Here is a 17217-nt window from a genome sequence, read left to right as displayed (position 1 = left end):
GGCCCGGAGGTCCTGTGTGCCAGCCACGAAGCTCGGGCCCACTCGGGACGGGCTGTCCCAAGGGAGACGTTCTCCCACCCAGCGGGGTTCCCCAAAGGCGACCGGAGCCAGGCAGCCACCGTGGAGCTCAGTCTAGGGCCCAACCTCGTGGAGTCCAGGGAGGGTGCCAGGAAACCCATGATCCGCCTTCTCCTTTGTAAGAGAGACTTTAGTGTGACGACGGGCAGACGAAGGCTACATCTTCCCCGTGATGACTGTGCAGTCAAGGTTAACCATCAGGGATAAAGGACGTGGCCATCACCCACCCAGAACTCGGCCGTGGGTGTCTGCAGACATCGCGTTAGGAAACCGTCCTCCTGGGCACAGGCCGGCCAGGGGCGTCCACGCAGGTGTGGAGCAAGGCAGCAAGGTCGCCGAGCAGGGAGACCGCGGAGTCAGGACACAGCGCCCGCTCCGCGTTCCCCGCTGTATCCTTCCCCGGTCCTCAGCATCCGGGGGCAGGGCCTGATGTGCTGCGCCTTCTCCTGCCCAGAGTCTGTGGGCGCAGCTGTTGTGTGGGCTCCTGAGGGTGACAGTGACGTCAGCGCTCTCACCTGCGCCCTCTCGTGCTCGGGCCAGCCTAGTGTGATGGTGGCAGAATCTGACAGCCCAGTCTGATGGCGGCAGACTCCTCACAGCCTGGTCCGATGGCGGCAGACTCCGCAGTGGGTTTCGTGAGCGCTCCCTACTTGATGTCAGCTCTTAGTCTTTTCATCCTCCTACACCCCCTCCCCACCCCTGCCACACACACTCACACATAATCACACATTGGTATACAGACTTACACACACCCACTCTGACACACACAGGCACCCTCATATACAGACTCTCCCATACACACACAACACACTCACACACAGACACACCCACAATCACATATTCACACGATTAACACACGCGGACTCACACACTCACATATTCACACACAGACTCACCCACACACAGACTTACACACACTCACACAGACTCACTCATAAACACAGACTCACCAACACACGAAGACACTACAAGGTACTCACACAGAAACTCCATACTCACACACTCACACACAGAATCACCCACACATTCATACACAGACACACTCACAAGACACACACACTCATATACTCACACACAGACACACACACAGACACACCTGCGATCACACGTTTACACACTCAGACTCACACACCCTCTCATACAGAGTCACTCACACAGACACACACACACTCTCAAACACACTCACATATACAGACACTCACCCCCACACACTCACACACATACACTCACACACAGACTCACACAGACACACTCACAGGAGACACATACACACAGACTCGCACACAGACACACTCACACACACCCCCCACACACAGACACACTCACACTCACCTACTCACACATAAGCAGACACACAGAGGCACATTCACACACTCACACTCTGTCACAGGAACACACACACTCACACTCAAATATTCATAGACTCAAATATTCACACACTCATGCACAGACCCACCCACACAAGACACACTAACAAGACCCTTACACACACTCACAGACCCTCACACACACTCACAAACATACACACACACTCACACACTCACACTCACACTCACACACACTCACACACTGCACCGTGCTCTTCGGCCACCGTCCCCTTCCTGTCTTTGCGAGCTCACGGCTGGGCCCCTGCTCTCTCCCTCTGTTGACACAACCTTGATGCTCATCCCAGCGGCCCTGCACCCACTTCCCCGTCACGTCACCAGTGGGAGTTGGAGTTTCCCATCATAGATGTGACCTGCGCACCATGTCAGTCTTCACTGGTCCCAGCTGGGGTCTCCCCCGCCCCAGGGTTCATGACCCCACGAGTCGGCCACCTTGAACACCTGCGGCACGCACTTCTCAGGGCAGAGCCATGGCCACAGATGGAAAGCAGCTGAGCTCCGTGCCAGGCCCCTGTGGCTGTGACACGTGTGCCCCGTGCCACACCCCTATGGCCATGATACACCCACCCCAGGCCAGGCCCCACGTGTCCGTGACACACCAGGCCCTCCTCTGGATGGGTCAGGCAGTCTCAGCCGTGTGTGTTGGGGGGGGGGGGGCCAAGACCTCCCAGCGCTGTTTCCCTTGGGCCAGGTGAATAAGCCAATCCTTAGGGTAGGAGGGAAAAACGCAGGGGGTGGGTAGGAGAGGGGCGGTGGCAACCAGAAGCCATGAGGGACAGACAGACAGACAGACAGACAGGACAGGTTTCCCCACAGCCTGTACCAGGAAAGCTGGGCCCCCAGGGCAGCAAAGAGGCCAGGCTGGGCCACCCCGGGACACAAGGCCCCACCTAATAGAAGTGAAAAAAAATCCAAAGTAATGAACAATCCAGAACTTTGGTTTATCTCAGATGGTGTGTGTGTGTGTACGTGTATTTTTCCCAAAGCCATATTACTTTTAAATTCTTTTTATTTTCCTGTACTGTTTGAAAGACAGCAGGACAGAGACAGAGAGCTGCCGCGTGTGTGTTCCCTCCCAGATGCCCACAACAGATGGGGATCAGCCCTGGCCAAGCCAGGAGCTCAGAACTCCATCCGGGTCTCCTGTGTGGGCGGCAGTGACCCGAGCCCTGGGCCATCCTGGCGGCCTCCCTGGGGGCACGTTAGCAGGGGCTGGAACAGGATGCAGCCGGAGCAGGAAGCCAGGAGCTCCAGTGTGGGGATGGAGACCCCAGCACCGTCTTAACCCTGCAGCACACACCCACCCCCAATACCACTCCTCCCTCGGATGGACCTCAGACACAGAGTGGCCATGGCGACTTTGGACGCGTCCAGGCCCCTGGCTTACAAGGAGGCTCCATCCCGGCAGGTCCACTCCAAGTTAGAACGCGGGAACGTGAGGATGCGCTCAGTGCACCCTGCGCCCAGCACCACGGGACTCTTGGTGTCTGCCCTCGAAGCACGTGACCCTGTGGAGCCGGATTCACGGGCACTGTGAGCACAGGAGGAAGCCGGCCCGAGCGGAGACGGATCTCCAGGTTGGAGACTTTCCTGAGCATGCACGGCTCTCCCTCCATCCTAGTGATGGAACTCGCTGTGGGTCAGCTCCACCTGTCCAGATGTTGAGAGGCTGAGAGGAAGCTGGTGAGGAAGCGCCAGGAGCCCTGAGGTTCCCCCTTGTCGGGGAGGGCGACAACAACGTGGGGAGGCTGGGCTGAGCGGCCAAGAGACAGGGCCAGGGAAGATGGCCCCTTGGCCCCAGCCTGGGGGCTGCAGAGTGAGACAGCCACGGAAGACTCTGTCACGGGAAAGAACAGGGATTTGTGCCACACGGGGTCCAGCGCGCACTTGCACCTGCTTCCTGTCCCGAGGGTGCCGCCCTCCTCTGCCCCCCAACCCGAGGAGGACGTGGTGCAGATACGCCCGCGGGAGGTGCTGCCCAGACAGAGGAAGGGCCAGCCTGTGCTGCCAGTCCCCGTCACTCACGGATCACCACGGACTCGCAGCTGTGGGATCTCCGCCGTGGTGAAGCACCAGCCAGCCAGAGCCTTTCTGGGCACAGAGAAATCTGAACACAATGCGGTATCTGAGCCCAACAGGTTTGCACCGTGATTAGGAAATGTTCTGTTTCGGTTAGGAGATGCTGGACTGCTTCGTACGACTGACAAAACGGAAAGGCGGGAGGAGGATGGGGACGGCGACAGCCCCGGGGTCAGGGTGTTCCTGTGAGCACTGGGGCAGGAGGTCCCTGGCAGGAACTCTGAGGGCTCCCTGGGGGACATGATGGCCCAGGTTCCGCAGTCTCTCACTGCGATGGGGCTTCCATTGAATGTGTGCCCCCAGCTCCCATTTCTCTGTCATTTACTACCAGTGTCTATAAAACGCTTAATAAAATTTATGATTTCAGGGACCAGGGTTGTGGCATAGCAGGTAAAGCCATCACCCGTGATGCCTGCATCCTAATTGGGCGCTGGTTCGAGTCCCGGCTGCTCCACTTTCAATCGAGCTCTCTGGTATGGCCTGGGAACTGTAGCAGAAGATGGCCCAAGTGCTTGGGCCCCTCAGCCATGTGGGAGACCTGGAAGAAGCTGCTGACTCCTGGCTTCAGCATGACCCAGCCCTGGCTGTTTCTAGGTAGTCAACTAGCAGATGGAAGATCTCTCAATATCTCTCTCTCTCTCTCTCTCTCTCTCTCTCTCTCTCTCTCATTCTGGCTTTCATATAAGTAAATAAAACTTTTTTTTAAAGTTTTTTTATTTATTTGAAAGTCCAAATTAAACAGAGAGAGAAGAAGAGGCAGAGAGAGAGAGAGAGACTGAGAGAAAGATATTGAGAGAGAGAGAGATTGAGAGAGTTCTTCCATCCGCTGGTTCACTCCCCAAATGTCTGCAGTGGCCGGAGGTGCGCTGATCTGAAGCCAGGAGCCTGGAGCTTCCTCCGGGTCTCCCATGAAGGTGCAGGCATCCAAGTACTTGGGCCATCTTCTGGTGCTCTCTCAGGTCACAGCAGAGAGCTGGATCAGAGGTGAAGCAGCCTGGTCTTGAACCAGAGCCCACATTGGCAGCCAGCACTGCAGGGGCTGGCTTCACGCACTACACCACAATGCAGCCCCTAAATAAATAAATCTCACATTATTTTATCATTTCAGGCCTTCTGCAGGACGTGGTTCAGTGGCGTTTAAATCCATTCCCTTGTTGTGCTGCTATCACCACATCTGTCCCAGGAGCTTCTTCATCCTCCCAACCAGGACAACTCACACCCAGGACCCCAGCCCCATTCTCCCTGGTCCCCGTGCCTCTCTCTTCTCTCGGGTCTGACTGCACTGCACATGTCACGCAGGCAGAGCCATAGATGCCTGATTTCCCTTAGCCTGTGTCCTTAGATCATACGTGTTGAAGCATGTTTCAAATCTTCCTTATTTATTTATATATTTTTGAGAGACATTGTTATATACTCACACATACACACAGAAAGAGAGAGAGAGGAGAACGAGAGAGACACACAACGATAGGTCTTCCATTTGCTGGTTTTCTCCCAACATGGCCGCAATGGGCAAAGCTGAGCCGATCTGAAGCCAGGAGCCAGGAGCTTCCTCTGGGTCTCCCACGCAGGTGCAGGGACAAAGCACTTGGGCCATCCTGCACTGCTTTCCCAGCCAAGCACAAAGATGGATCAGAAGAGGAGCAGCCGGGACATGAACCGGCGCCCATGGTGGATGCCGGCACCACAGGTGGAGGCTGAGCCTGCCACAGCACAGCTGCCCTGATGGGGTCTTGACTGGAACAGAAATGCTGTGCCCCTGACCACACCGTGTATCCGGGTGTATCCAGGAGGGAGCCAGGGAGACCGGAGACTCAGCTGTCAACAAGGCAACTTCTGGGTAACAGGGCGCTGAGGTCCAAGTGGGGAGGGGACAGGGGTGGGAGCTGAAGCTGGGGTGGGGTGGGGCAGGACCAGCAGGGATTGGCGGGTGAAGTAGGGGTAGGGGAGGAGCAACAGGGGTGGGAGGGTCTCATGGAGAGACTGACAGTGTGTCCGCGCATCTGTGGCTCTGAGCTCCAGTCCTTCTGTCAGTGCTGAGTTGAGACGGAGAGGGCTCCGCACCTACAGTGCAGACAGGAGCCTCGTCACATCGGCCACGTTAACTCCCAACCCTGGGCAGGCAGGGCAGGGTAGGGCAGGGCAGGGCAGGCAGGGCAGGGCAGGCAGGGCAGGGCAGGGCAGGGCAGGCAGGGCAGCCGGGGGGTTCACCTGGAGTAGTAGATCCAGGTGAGGCCGTAGGTGAGGAGGAAGCCAGCCCCCATGAGGGAGCCCCTGATGAGGGTGAGGACCAGGGGCCAGGAGCCCTCCTGCTTCTCAGGCTCACAGGTGCAGGCAGAGGGACTTGCTGGGGAAAGGGAGAGGCTGAGGGTCCACCCCTCCCATCCTGCCCTGTCTCACTCTGCACAAAGACGGTCACGCATATGCACACTCATTCATACATGCACACACTCACACATGCACACAAACAAGCACACATCACACACATGCGCTAGTCACACATGTGCACACACACATGCACACACACCACTCCCACCGCCCTCGGGGGCCCAGCTGTCCCCTCTGCCCCAGCACTCACAGGAGACATTGAGCTGGACGGTTCTCTCCGTGGTCACCTGAGCTCCTTGGAGGTCCACCCGACAGGTGAGGCTGGTGCCATGGTCCTGGGGCCTCGGCGTGAAGGTGAGCAGTGGGGAGCGCAGTGTCCCGGGGTCCTGAGAGCCAAGGGCCTCCCCCGCCCAGGAGAAGGAGAGCGGTCTCCCCCCGGGGCAGGAGCCCGGCAGGCTGCAGGTCAGCTGCGTGGGGCGGCCGGACTCCAGGGGTGCCGGGACGTAGACGTGAGGCTTCTTGGTCAGGGCTGGGCAGAGAGGCAGGTGCTGAGCCCCAGGGTGGGGACCAGGGTGACCCTGAGAGTGACCCGGGCCTCGGGCCCCAGGCTGGGTCCTGACCCCACATCCCTTCTCAGCAGCCCAGCCATTCTGTCCCTGACCTACTATGGGGTGGCCAAGCCCCCGGCCTCACCCGGGTCACCTGCCACACCTGTCACATGCAAATGCAGCTTCGTTTCAGCGTAGGTGTATCTGACATCGCCTCCTGTCTCCACGCGGAAGAAGTACGACCCTGAGTCCCCCCTCCTGGCATCTCTGATGCTCAGGGAACAGTTGGGGGTCCTGAGGTCGCTGGAGACGTGGAATCGGCCCTGGGCCTCTGTCTTCACTGGCCGTTGTGGATGGTTTGTGGCCACAGGATCATCAATGTAATTGTGGTCCCCCTCCCGGAACCAGAAGATGTAGACTTGGCTGGAGGAACCCCAGAAGGGCTTGGGGTAGGAGAAGGAGCAGGGCACAGAGACACACAGCCCCTCCTGCACCGTCACCGACTGCTGCACCTGGAGCTCATACCCGGGAGCCTCCTGCAGGGACCCTGGGCAGGGGGACACAGAGGCTCAGCCACTGCCCGGCCCCCACCTGTGCCTCCCCCTCCCCCGGCCCACTCACCCCCCCACAGCAGGGGCAGCAGCAGCAGCAGGGGCAGCATAGAGTTGCCGTCCAGGACCCACTGTGGGAAGGAAATGCCCGGAGCGTGGGGTGTGTCCGAGGAAGCTTGACAGGAAGCCAGGGGCTGAGTGAGAGCTGTGGTCCCCGCCAAAGGGGAACTTGGGCCCCATGTGGGTTTAGGGGGTGTGGTGGGAACAATGAGACCATCTGTGCCCCCACTGTACTCCAGTGGCCCCTGCATGTGGACGGCTCGTCCTGACTTCCAAGTCTAGATTTGGGAGGTGTGCTGTGGCTCCCTCGGCACCAGCGTTGCCATCTACGCCACATGGCCAGCTCCCTGGGATCTGGAGTGTGGACCCTCAGGGTGAGCCAAGAGCAGATTCGCTGTCCTGTGGTATGGCTGTGCCGAGGGTCATCGTCTAGGAGGGAAGTCCAGTTCCTAGGGACAAATAGATCACCCATACAGGGTCTCCCGACCCCAGCCACTCCCGTCCCCCTCACCCTCAGGGAGCCTCAGACTCCAGCCCTGGTGGTGTTGTCCAGGCTGGATCTTTGCAGGCAGAGGGCGTGTAGTAGCCAAGCTGGACCTCTGACCCCTCAGCTACCAGCTCTGCAGCTCTACAGAAGTGACCACACCTCTGTGTTTCAGTCTGCTCGTCTGACACATGGAGACGGCCACAGATACGCTGTGTGCATTCAGTGGGCTCCGCTGTGTAGAACGCCTAGGCAGTGGCCGGCACTGGGTACTCAGTCCCTCAACTAACACTTCCCATGCACCTGTCGCAGGCCAGGCTCTGTGGACACAATGAAAGAGAAGCTCTCAGGATGGGAGGTGGATCAAAACCTCTCTGGGTGGAGCGGGGTGTTGGCTGGTGTTGTGGTGTAGCGGGTAAACCACCGCCTGCAGCATCCATATGGCCACCGGGTCAACTCCAGGCTGCCCTGCTTCCAATTCAGCTTCTGGCTGTGCGCCTGGGAAAGCAGCGGAAGATGGCCCAAGTGCTTGGGCCCCTGCTCCCGCATGGGAGACCTGGAGGAAGCTCCTGGCTCCTGGCTTTGGCCTGGCCCAGCCCTGGCTGATGCAGCCCTTTGGGGGAGTGAACTAGCAGATGGAAGCTCTCTCTTTCTGTAACTCTGCTTTTTAAACAGATAAGTCTTTAAAAAAAAATCCTCATGGGGAGGAGAAACCTCTGAGGATAAAAAAAATTGTAATACCAAAGAGGAATTGCTGGGGACTGCTGAAATTTTTACGAATGCAGCTGGAGATGGCCGCACATAGAAGTGACATTTGAATAAAGCTACGAAGGAAGTGAGCGGATGAGTCCTGTTTGGATATTGGCAAAAGTGGTCCCTGGACGTGCACAGATGGCACAACTCTGGTCCCAGGGCGGGAGCAAAAGGGACGAGCTGGGGGAACCATGAGATGCCCCCCTGGTGGGACGATGGATGGGCGATGACACAGGGGCAGTTCTGGGAGGCCGCCTGGCTCAGAGGGTGGACAGATTTGGGGGCTTTCACAAGAACCTGATTCCCACCGAGCATCTCTGGGTTCTCTAGAAAAGGAGAACTGAGAGAGGGAGGAAGAGAGAGAGAGAAAGAGGAATGGAAAATCCCAGAGAGAAACAGTTCGTGTTTTAAAATTGTGCACCATTATGAAATCTCGGGCCTGCCTGCTCTGCTGCCCCGGGAAGTGAGTCACCCCTGGCCCTGCAGATGCCTACTGGGCTCCAGGCTGCAGCCCAGTTGTCACTCTGCTGTCACATCAGTGGTCGCAGTGGCTCAGCACTTGTGCTCAGGTGGCCCAGAGTGCGGGAGCAGTGAGCCGGGGAGTCTGGTGTGACAGAGAAGCCGCGAAGGGCTTCCTGCAAGTGAAAAGGTAACAGCGCTTGCTGTAGCCACTCTCCATGGCTTCAGAAATGAATCCTCTGGGGTCTTGGAATCTGTGCCCTGCGGGTAGAGGAATTGGCTCAGGTCGTCAGGGACACCGACAAGGCTCAAGACTGCCTGTGGCAGCCGAAGGTGCTCTGGACCAAGGGCTGCCTGGCTCCTCATCCTGGGGACATCACTGTTTCAGCTCAAGTCCATAGGCAGGAAGAAGTTCAGGTCCCAGCATGAAGGCAGCTGGCTGAAGAACTTTCCGGTATTCACAGCTCTGTGTTCCGTTCACACCCACCCCAGGGAGGGCAACCTGCCGATGCAAGCTTTACCCTCATAGTAGCAAAACACCCTCAAAGAAACAGCCAGAATAATCAGTGACCAGCTGTCTGCAAGTCCAGGGGCCCAAGCAACTTGACCTTTGATGAACCCTCCAACCAACGCGTTGAGAAGATAGTTCTGCGCCTCAGCAGCGGAGGGGCAGGCTTCTATCAACTCCCACTGCTCACTCTGCTTCCTGCAGTGAGACGAGACTCCGGCAAGGCTGTGGCAACACTCGGGAGGTGAGATGGTGATGACGCAGAGGAGGTGGTGAGGAGCAGATGGAGCTAGCAGTGTGTGTTGACAGGCGAGAGAAGAGAAGCAGAAAGGTCAGGATGAAGCCCACGTCTTTGGCCCCAGCATTTGCAAACTTGAAGGTGGCTTTGCCAGATGAGGGAATATTTTTATTGTTTTGTAATGTTTAAAGCAGAGAACCAAGGAGGGTTTTAAGGAAGAGAACCAAGAGTTCAGCTTCGGAACATGTTGGGTTGGATGTGCATATCAGACACAGAGTGGAAAGTAAGTGGAGGGAGTTATGTCCATGAGGCTGGAGCTTAGGAAAGACTTCTGGCTGGAGTGATTACCATCAGATGGCATTTGGAGTCATGAGCCTGAGTGATGTCAGTATATGTGAGATTTAAAATGCAAAAGAGACAAGGACCGTCTCCAGGGGCTATGAGAGCTGGGTATCAAACCCAGGTTTCCACTGAAAATAACTAAAAACAGATAGTAACTCTGTGTCTCACAGCACACCAAGACGTTTGGTTGGCCAGACTTTTCTTTTTTTTGAGACAAAATGAAATCCTCTTAAAATCATGGAGGGGCTGACAAGAGACAGAAGAATTTTCAGTCCAGAATTGAAAAATGTGTTGAAACCCAGGAAGTCACACATGCTGGAGGTGGGGGTGGGATTTGAACAGGGGAAGCTTGAATTTAGGGCTTCATGGACCTGAAGATCAGAGTGTGACAAATGCCATGAGTAGGGAAAGTTACCTGGTGCTTTGGTTTGGATACTACTTTGGGTGCTGACCATCCCCCAAGAGGCTCATGTGTTAAAGGGTTGGTCCCCAATGTTTTACATTAATGCTCCTAAGATGGTGGACTCTTAATCCAATCATGGTGCTTAGAAGTGAAGCCTTTGGGAGGTGATTGGGTGGAATTGTGCTGGGTTAGACTCACCAATGGATAAATAGTAGCTCACAGAGGCACAGTGAGGCACACAGTGGGTCACAGTAGATCACGGAGGCACAGTGAGCACACAGTGGGTCACAGTAGATCATGGAGGCACAGTGAGCACACAGTAGGTCACAGTAGATCACAGAGGCACAGTGAGGCACACAGTGGGTCACAGTAGATCACAGAGGCACAGAGAGCACACAGTGGGTCACAGTAGATCATGGAGGCACTGTGAGCACACAGTGGGTCACAGTAGATCACGAAGGCACAGTGAGCACACAGTGGGTCACAGAAGATCACAGAGGCACAGTGAGCACACAGAGGGTCACAGTAGATCACAGAGGCACAGGAATGCACACAGTGGGTCACAGTAGATCACGAAGGCACAGTGAGCACACAGTGGGCCACAGTAGATCATGGAGGCACAGGGATGCACACAGTGGGTCACAGTAGATCACGGAGACATAGGGATATGCACAGTGGGTCACAGTAGATCATGGAGGAACAGTGAGGCACACAGTGGGTCATAGCAGATCACAGAAGCATAGTGATGTACACAGGGTGTCACAGTAGATCACGAGGGATAGTGAGGCACACAGTGGGTCACAGTAGATCACACAGGCACAGTGAGGCACACAGTGGATCTATATAGATCATGGAGGCACAGTGAGGCACATAGTGGGTCACAGTAGATCACACAGGCACAGTGAGGCACATAGTTTGTCACAGTAGATCACACAGGCACAGTGAGGCACACATTGGGTCACAGTAGATCACAGAGGCACAGGGATGCACACAGTGGGTCACAGTAGATCACGGAGGCACAGGGATGCACATAGTTTGTCACAGTAGATCACACAGGGACAGTGAACACACAGTGGATCTATAGTAGATCACAGAGGCACACAGCTCTTGTCTCTTTCCACGACCTGCTTGGGTGACTCTGGGACTCCCCAGCAAGAACAATCTTGAACTGTGAACCTGCAGAACCGTGAGCTAGAACAAACCTCTGTCCTGCAGATGTGGCCTGTGTCAGGTATCAGAGCCGGAGGCCACATGTGCCTTCCCATCCACGTCCAGGCTCTATCTCGGTAGGTGAGACTTTCTGCCTCACCCACTCTTTGGCCATCGCCCCAGGAGACATCATAGACACAAGAAGCATATCTGGACCTTAGGGCCAGCTTCCTTCCCTGAGACCCACCCCCCTTCTCTAACCTTGTGCTCAGATTCATCAGTTAAGGGGCAGGGACATAGATGAGATGGGTGAGCAGAAAGGAAGTTAAACCAGGAAGTTATAAGCACCCTGACTCAGCAGAAAAGGGCTGACTTCCCATAATATCTACAGGGAAAAAGCAAAGAGCCCAACACAGTCCGGGCCCCCAGTTGCCTTCTGAGGGATCTGAGTTGATGTAGAAGCAGCACAGTGCCAAGTTCTCAGGATCAGACCGGCAGCTCCAAACCTGAGTCTGACCCATCAGTGTTATAACCACTGGCAAGCTTGCTCTCATCCTCACTCCTGCAATCCTGGATTTCCTGAGATTGAGGAAAATCCAGGGCTGCCTGGTGATTCTGCCCTCCCACGCCCTGGTTTGGTCATTCATTTTGTTGACTCTTCACCTGACGCCCCATCTTGACTTTCCTCCAGGTGAGCCCCCTCCCACCGTGGTCAGCTCCGCCTCCTGCTCTGGAGGTGCCTGGGGACCAACACTGACCACCCGACATCACCATCACCAACAGCACCGAGCCAAGGTCTGCAGCTCACAGATGGGCTCTCATCCTACTCTTCCGGAGAATCGGAATCCCAGGACTTTCGCTGTACCTTCGGAGAAATTAGCTGCCCTCTTTCTCCTGGGCTCCCTGAACTGGGGAAATGTAAGCCTGGAGCTGGCTTTGCTCAAATACCTGATGAGCACCTGCCCTAGAACAAAGCCAGCAAAGGGAGGTGTTATCCCAGGAAAGGGATTCTGGGAACATCAGCCAAGTCTAGCAACTGCTGTGCCTGAATCCAGTCTTTCTCAGGACTTTTCAGCTAACTTGGGCAATGGTTGGTGTTTTTATTTCCCATTAAGCTGGTTTAAACCCAACTGCTCTGGCCTGCACCCCAAAGAGTTCTGCCCAATACAGACTCTCCCCTAACTACCACGTCCACGTCTCCTTGTCTGCTCTGGTTCAGTCCTGGGAGTCACCAAAAACCTCCCCAAGAAACCTGTGTTCAATGTTCAGAGTTTGCAATCCATCTGTGGACGTCTGGGAAAGATTCTGACATGTGCTAATTCTTCTTCCTTTTGGGGAGGGGGTCCTTGTGTTTATTGCAGCTCAATTCACAACAGCCAAGACAAAGCATCAACCTTGATGTCCATCAGCTGATGAGTGGACAAAGAAAATGGGGCACTAACACAGCATGGAATGCCACTCAGCCACGAAAAAGGAAAATCCTGTCCCATACAACAAAGTGGATGCCACTGGACACCACCATGCCCAGTGAAAGAAGCCAGCTCAAAGAGACAGACACCACACACCTGCCCTGACATGTGGCAGCCAATGCACAACACAAGAAATGCATGAGGAACAAACGGTGCTTCTGAGGCATGACTGTCGCTTTTCACTCCTGTGGACCCTCCACGCCTCACTTGTTGAATTCCACGACCCTCAAACCAGGTCTGTGAATGTGGAGTGGACCAAAGCCATGCCCCTGCAAACACAGACGATGAGGGGGGAAGAGAGGGAGGGAAGGGAGAGAGCCATCGAGGGGAGCAGAGGAGTGAAGGGGGAATGGCTGCCCCCTCAGAACTGTGCACATGGAATGCACAAAACTCATTCTCTTTACCTTAACCAAAAAAGGGAAAAAATGGCATGTCACTCAGTCGGTCCAGTTCTCAGCTTCCTCAAACAAAAAGTGATTAGGGGCTGGCACCGTGGTGCAGTAGGTTAATCTGCCTGCAGTGCCGGCATCCTATAGGGGAGCCAGTTCGAGTCCTGGCTGCTCCTCTTCCCATCCAGCTCCCTGCTATGGCCTGGGAAAGCAGTAGAAGATGGCCCAAGTCCTTGGGTTCCTGCACCCGCATGGGAAACCTGGAGGAAGCTCCTGGCTCCTGGCTTTGGATCGGTGCAGCTCCAGCCGTTGCAGCCATTTGGGGAGTGAACCAGCGGATGGAAGACCCTTCTCTCTGTCTCTCCCTTTCACTGCCTGTAACTCTACCTCTCAAATAAATAAATAAATAAAAATCTTTAAAAAAAATAAGAATGATCAGTAAACACCAGAAAGCAAGTGTGAAGTATTGCAGGTGTAGCTTCATCTTTCAAATAAATAGATCCTTTTAAAGTTTTAATTAACAATCACACATAGTAACAGATGAATAACAATAGCTTATTGTAGATCTTAGAAATCTCAGCATACAATGTTTTTACTTTCCTTGCTAAGTCCAGAATTTTGTTATTCTTCTTAACAAGGACATAGCTGACGCCCATTAATATAAAATACAATCAAAACCGACTGTAGAAGTAAGCAAAGATCAACCAGATGAGAACAAGCAAAGGTTGTGCGTTCAGAGGTGGGTACAGCAAAGGAGCAGCCGTCACCACTTGTGTCTTGGCCAAAACTCCAAGGCAGGCAGAGGAACAGGAGAGCTTTTTAGTGGCCCAAAGGGCAGCTTCGGATGTGCCCTGCTCGGAGCCCGTTGGCAGGGGGGCACTGTGGGTGGGTCAGCTAGAAGCGGGGAGTCCTGTGTGATTGGGCTGGGGGACACATTGGACTTCCTCTGGTTGGTCCTAAGTGGGAGCCAGGGAGGAAACTCTCAGAAGCCATCAGCTTTTACTAAGTCCTGCTGCAGGGTGTAGCTCCCTGGACAGGCTGCCAGAGCTGCTATCGGTCTGGTTCTGACAAGTGTGACCTGCAGGTAGTCGCTGGCTGCCTGACTGCTTGCTGAGATGCTGGGTTGGGTCCTGGGCTGCATGCTGGGGGTCTTCCCTCGCTTCGACTTCCATTGAGCAGGCTGGGCTTACCTTCTATTTGCATTGCGTTTGACGAGGACGGTTTGAGGCTATTTCAGCTACTCGGTTTCCCACATTGAAACATGGGGAGACAAATCGCACGAACCCGAAAGCCCAGATTTCCTTGCCAAGTTGGAAGCTCCATATTGCCCATAGGGTCAGTTTAGGATCATAGGCTCTCCCGCCCTCCACTGGAGCCAAAATCCAAGCACCATTTGTTTTTTCCCATACAGTAATTTTCTTCACTCAATCACCACAAATAGGGATTTAGTTCTGGGAACCCTGGACCTAAAGAGCCGACTACCCGCAGAGGTCAAGTTCACCCGGAGAAAAGGGAGAAACCGAAGCCCAAGGGCTCCCCCTGCTGGACCAGGTGAACTCAGCATGTCTGACGGGTTTCCCTTGCTAAGCTCAGGGTGACGACTTTCCCCAAGCGCAGATGGGCACCGCCCATCACCCAACAAAAATGCACCCCAAGAAATGTCTGAAAAGGAGAGCAAGTGTTAGGTGAGCCGTGAGGACGCCGCTTTGGATGTCTGCATCGCCTAGCAGAGCCCCGGGTTCCAGCCCCTGCTCTGCTTCCAATTCTAGCTTCCTGAGCACCCCCAGCGGGAGAAGGTGAGGGCTCAAGTAGCTGGGTCCTTGCCACACATATGGGAGACCCAGACTGAGCTCTGGGCTCCTGGCTTAGGTCTGGCCCAGCCCTGGCTGCTAGGGAGTGAACCAGCAGGTGAACGATTCTCTCTCTCTCTTTCTCATCTGCCTCTCAAATAAAACTTTCCAATGAAGAACAGAAATGTAGCTGGAGACTGCTGGTTTCCACGCTGATATACAAAGAGCTTAGAAGCTGCCACCCTCACCCTTACAATAAGAAAAAGCTGAACAAACTGAGAACCTACAAGAGAGCTACACAGAGCAAGCTGCCATCCACAGACCTGGAGACTGGCCAGCCAGAACTTCACAGCGAAAAGCCGAGCACCTCCGGGGGAGCTGCTGCTGGACCACAGGCGGGTAGAGACACGCACGCGGTGGCTTCGGCAGGTTGTGGAGTCTGGTGTGGACTGGCTCGGCGCGGAGAAACCCTTGAGGGCTTCAGCTGTAGAAGCGCCTGCTCTCTCCCGAGTTTTCCTCTAGGAAGCCCACTGGGTTTGGCCCAGAAAAGACCCCCTCCACACACACACAGAGCGTTCTCCACGAAGCAGGCCTGTGCTCCAGGGGCAAGGAATTTACTGCAACCTCCTCCCACCTGGGGAAGCTGCTGCTCTGAACCCGGCATGCGCCAGCCTTCCCGTCCCGGCTGAACTCAATGGGAGGGATCACTTGGGAAGGCTGCAGCCGGAGGCCCTGACCCACCCAGGGGCTGAAAAATGGCCCCTAAAGACACACAGATCCCGATCCTGAGAACCTGTGCCTGCGGTTTACACGGCCAAAGACCCTTAAGTTAAGGGTTTTGAAATGGGAACGTTATTTGTTTTAAAGATTTATTTTATTTATTTGAAAGATGGAGTTAGAGAGAGGTAGAGACAGACAGAGAGGTCTTCCATCCGATGGTTCACTCCCCAGTTGGCTGCGATGGCCGGAGCTGTGCTGATCCAAAGCCAGGAGCCAGGAGCTTCTTCCAGGTCTCCCACATGGGTGCAGGGGCCCAAGGACTTGGGCCATCTTCTACTGCTTTCCCAGGCCACAACAGAGAGCTGGATGGGAAGAGGAGCAGCCGGGACTTGAACCAGCACACATATGGGATGCCAGCACTGCAGGCAGCAGCTTTACCCACTGTGCCACAGTGCCGGCCCTGGCAAGGTTATTTTGCCTGATCTGAGTGGCCCTGAATGTACCCTTCGTCAGTCTAAGAACTCCATTATTTTTCAAACCCCAGGCCTACCGCATACATTTTCTTTACCTGATTTTTTCTAAAATCTTTTGCTTTTGTAATTCCTGAAAAAAAAATAGGTGCGCTGACCCTCAAACAAAAACCCCTGTGGCTGGAGGCTCACCCAGCTTAATTTCCACACCTGCTCAAGGGGAGGCCGTGAGCAGAGCAAAGTCCAAGTGTGCCCCCTGCTGGTCAAGGTCGCACATTCAGCGGTGGGTCGTGGGGACCAGGAGCCCAGTGCTCCAGCCCCAACTTCTGGAGAATGACTAAGTAACCCAGAAGTAACATAGCCTGAAACAATTAATGGAAAGGAGCATTTGAATGATCAAGGACACATAACAATGGTAGGAGAGCAGCTTCCTGTCGCTCCCCCTCTTCGTGGAGGAACGACACAGGACCCTGTGCTGTTCTTTTGTCTGCTCGGCCCCGGGTTTGCTGCTGGTTCTTCCCGGGTTGGCTACTGACCCTTCCACCTCTGTGGAAGGGCGGTTCCCCCTGCCACTTTCCCCACTTCCACGGAGGAGCGGCACACCGCCGGCCGGCTCTCTCGGGGGCTGCTCAGATGTTCCTTCAGATAGATGTTCCCCTTAGATGTTCCTGGTGCATGTTGTCTCTCTCCTCCTTTATAGTCCTCTTCCACCAATCCCAACTCTGCTACCCACACGCCGAGTATGCTGCTCTCCTCCAATCAGGAGCAGGTCCTACAGTTTATTGGTTGAACTGGAGGCAGCTGTGTAGAAGCTGTTTCCTCCTCTCCCAGCACCATATTGTAGGAGAGCAGATGCATAGAATAAGTCTTAATTCCAGTAACTTAGTCTAGTCTGAGTTGCTCCCAGTTGCTCCCCACACTTCCTAACTTAAAAGAAAACTTTCTTAAGACATAGGATAAAAACAACACTAGAAAATCCAGGGAAGATAACTAAGAAGAAAAGATGGCAACAAG

The 17217-nt window shown here is 54.9% G+C and overlaps 1 protein-coding gene across 4 annotated transcripts; it reads right to left on the bottom strand.

Moving 5' to 3' along the window:
• Positions 1-4900: 4900 nt before the first annotated feature.
• Positions 4901-16920, bottom strand: LOC138846622 (sialic acid-binding Ig-like lectin 14). Of its 4 annotated transcripts, XM_070062954.2 has the most exons (5): positions 7040-7189; positions 6582-6965; positions 6121-6399; positions 5754-5889; positions 4901-5606 (listed from the first exon to the last, which is right to left on the bottom strand). In XM_070062954.2, exons 1-5 carry the CDS (start codon positions 7077-7079, stop codon positions 5573-5575), a joined length of 873 nt encoding a protein of 290 aa, XP_069919055.2. In that variant the 5' UTR covers positions 7080-7189; the 3' UTR covers positions 4901-5572. The 4 variants fall into 4 exon arrangements, 1 of the variants encoding a protein (XP_069919055.2); XR_016224848.1 differs by lacking the exons at positions 4901-5606; positions 5754-5889; positions 6582-6965; positions 7040-7189 and adding exons at positions 15301-16095; positions 16414-16920 and having other exon boundaries at positions 6262-6399; XR_016224847.1 differs by lacking the exons at positions 4901-5606; positions 5754-5889; positions 6582-6965; positions 7040-7189 and adding exons at positions 15337-16095; positions 16414-16917 and having other exon boundaries at positions 6266-6399.
• Positions 16921-17217: the final 297 nt, after the last annotated feature.

This window comes from Oryctolagus cuniculus, chromosome 18 (assembly GCF_051225735.1).
Source record: "Oryctolagus cuniculus isolate XC-2025 breed Fujian yellow rabbit chromosome 18, ASM5122573v1, whole genome shotgun sequence".
Taxonomy (NCBI): Eukaryota; Metazoa; Chordata; class Mammalia; order Lagomorpha; family Leporidae; genus Oryctolagus; species Oryctolagus cuniculus.
Note: the sequence above shows the minus strand (reverse complement) of the source record. Positions and strands in the feature narration are given on the sequence as shown.

Bases quoted from the DNA above. Each gene is read 5' to 3' on its own strand.
- LOC138846622 (XM_070062954.2), bottom strand. From the start codon at position 7,079: ATGCTGCCCCTGCTGCTGCTGCTGCCCCTGCTGTGGGGGG. The intron at 6,400-6,581 runs GTGTGGCAGGTG...CTCTCTGCCCAG, and splicing joins GCTGCATTTGCATGTGACAG to CCCTGACCAAGAAGCCTCAC. The intron at 5,890-6,120 runs GTGAGTGCTGGG...CCCTTTCCCCAG, and splicing joins CGTCCAGCTCAATGTCTCCT to CAAGTCCCTCTGCCTGCACC.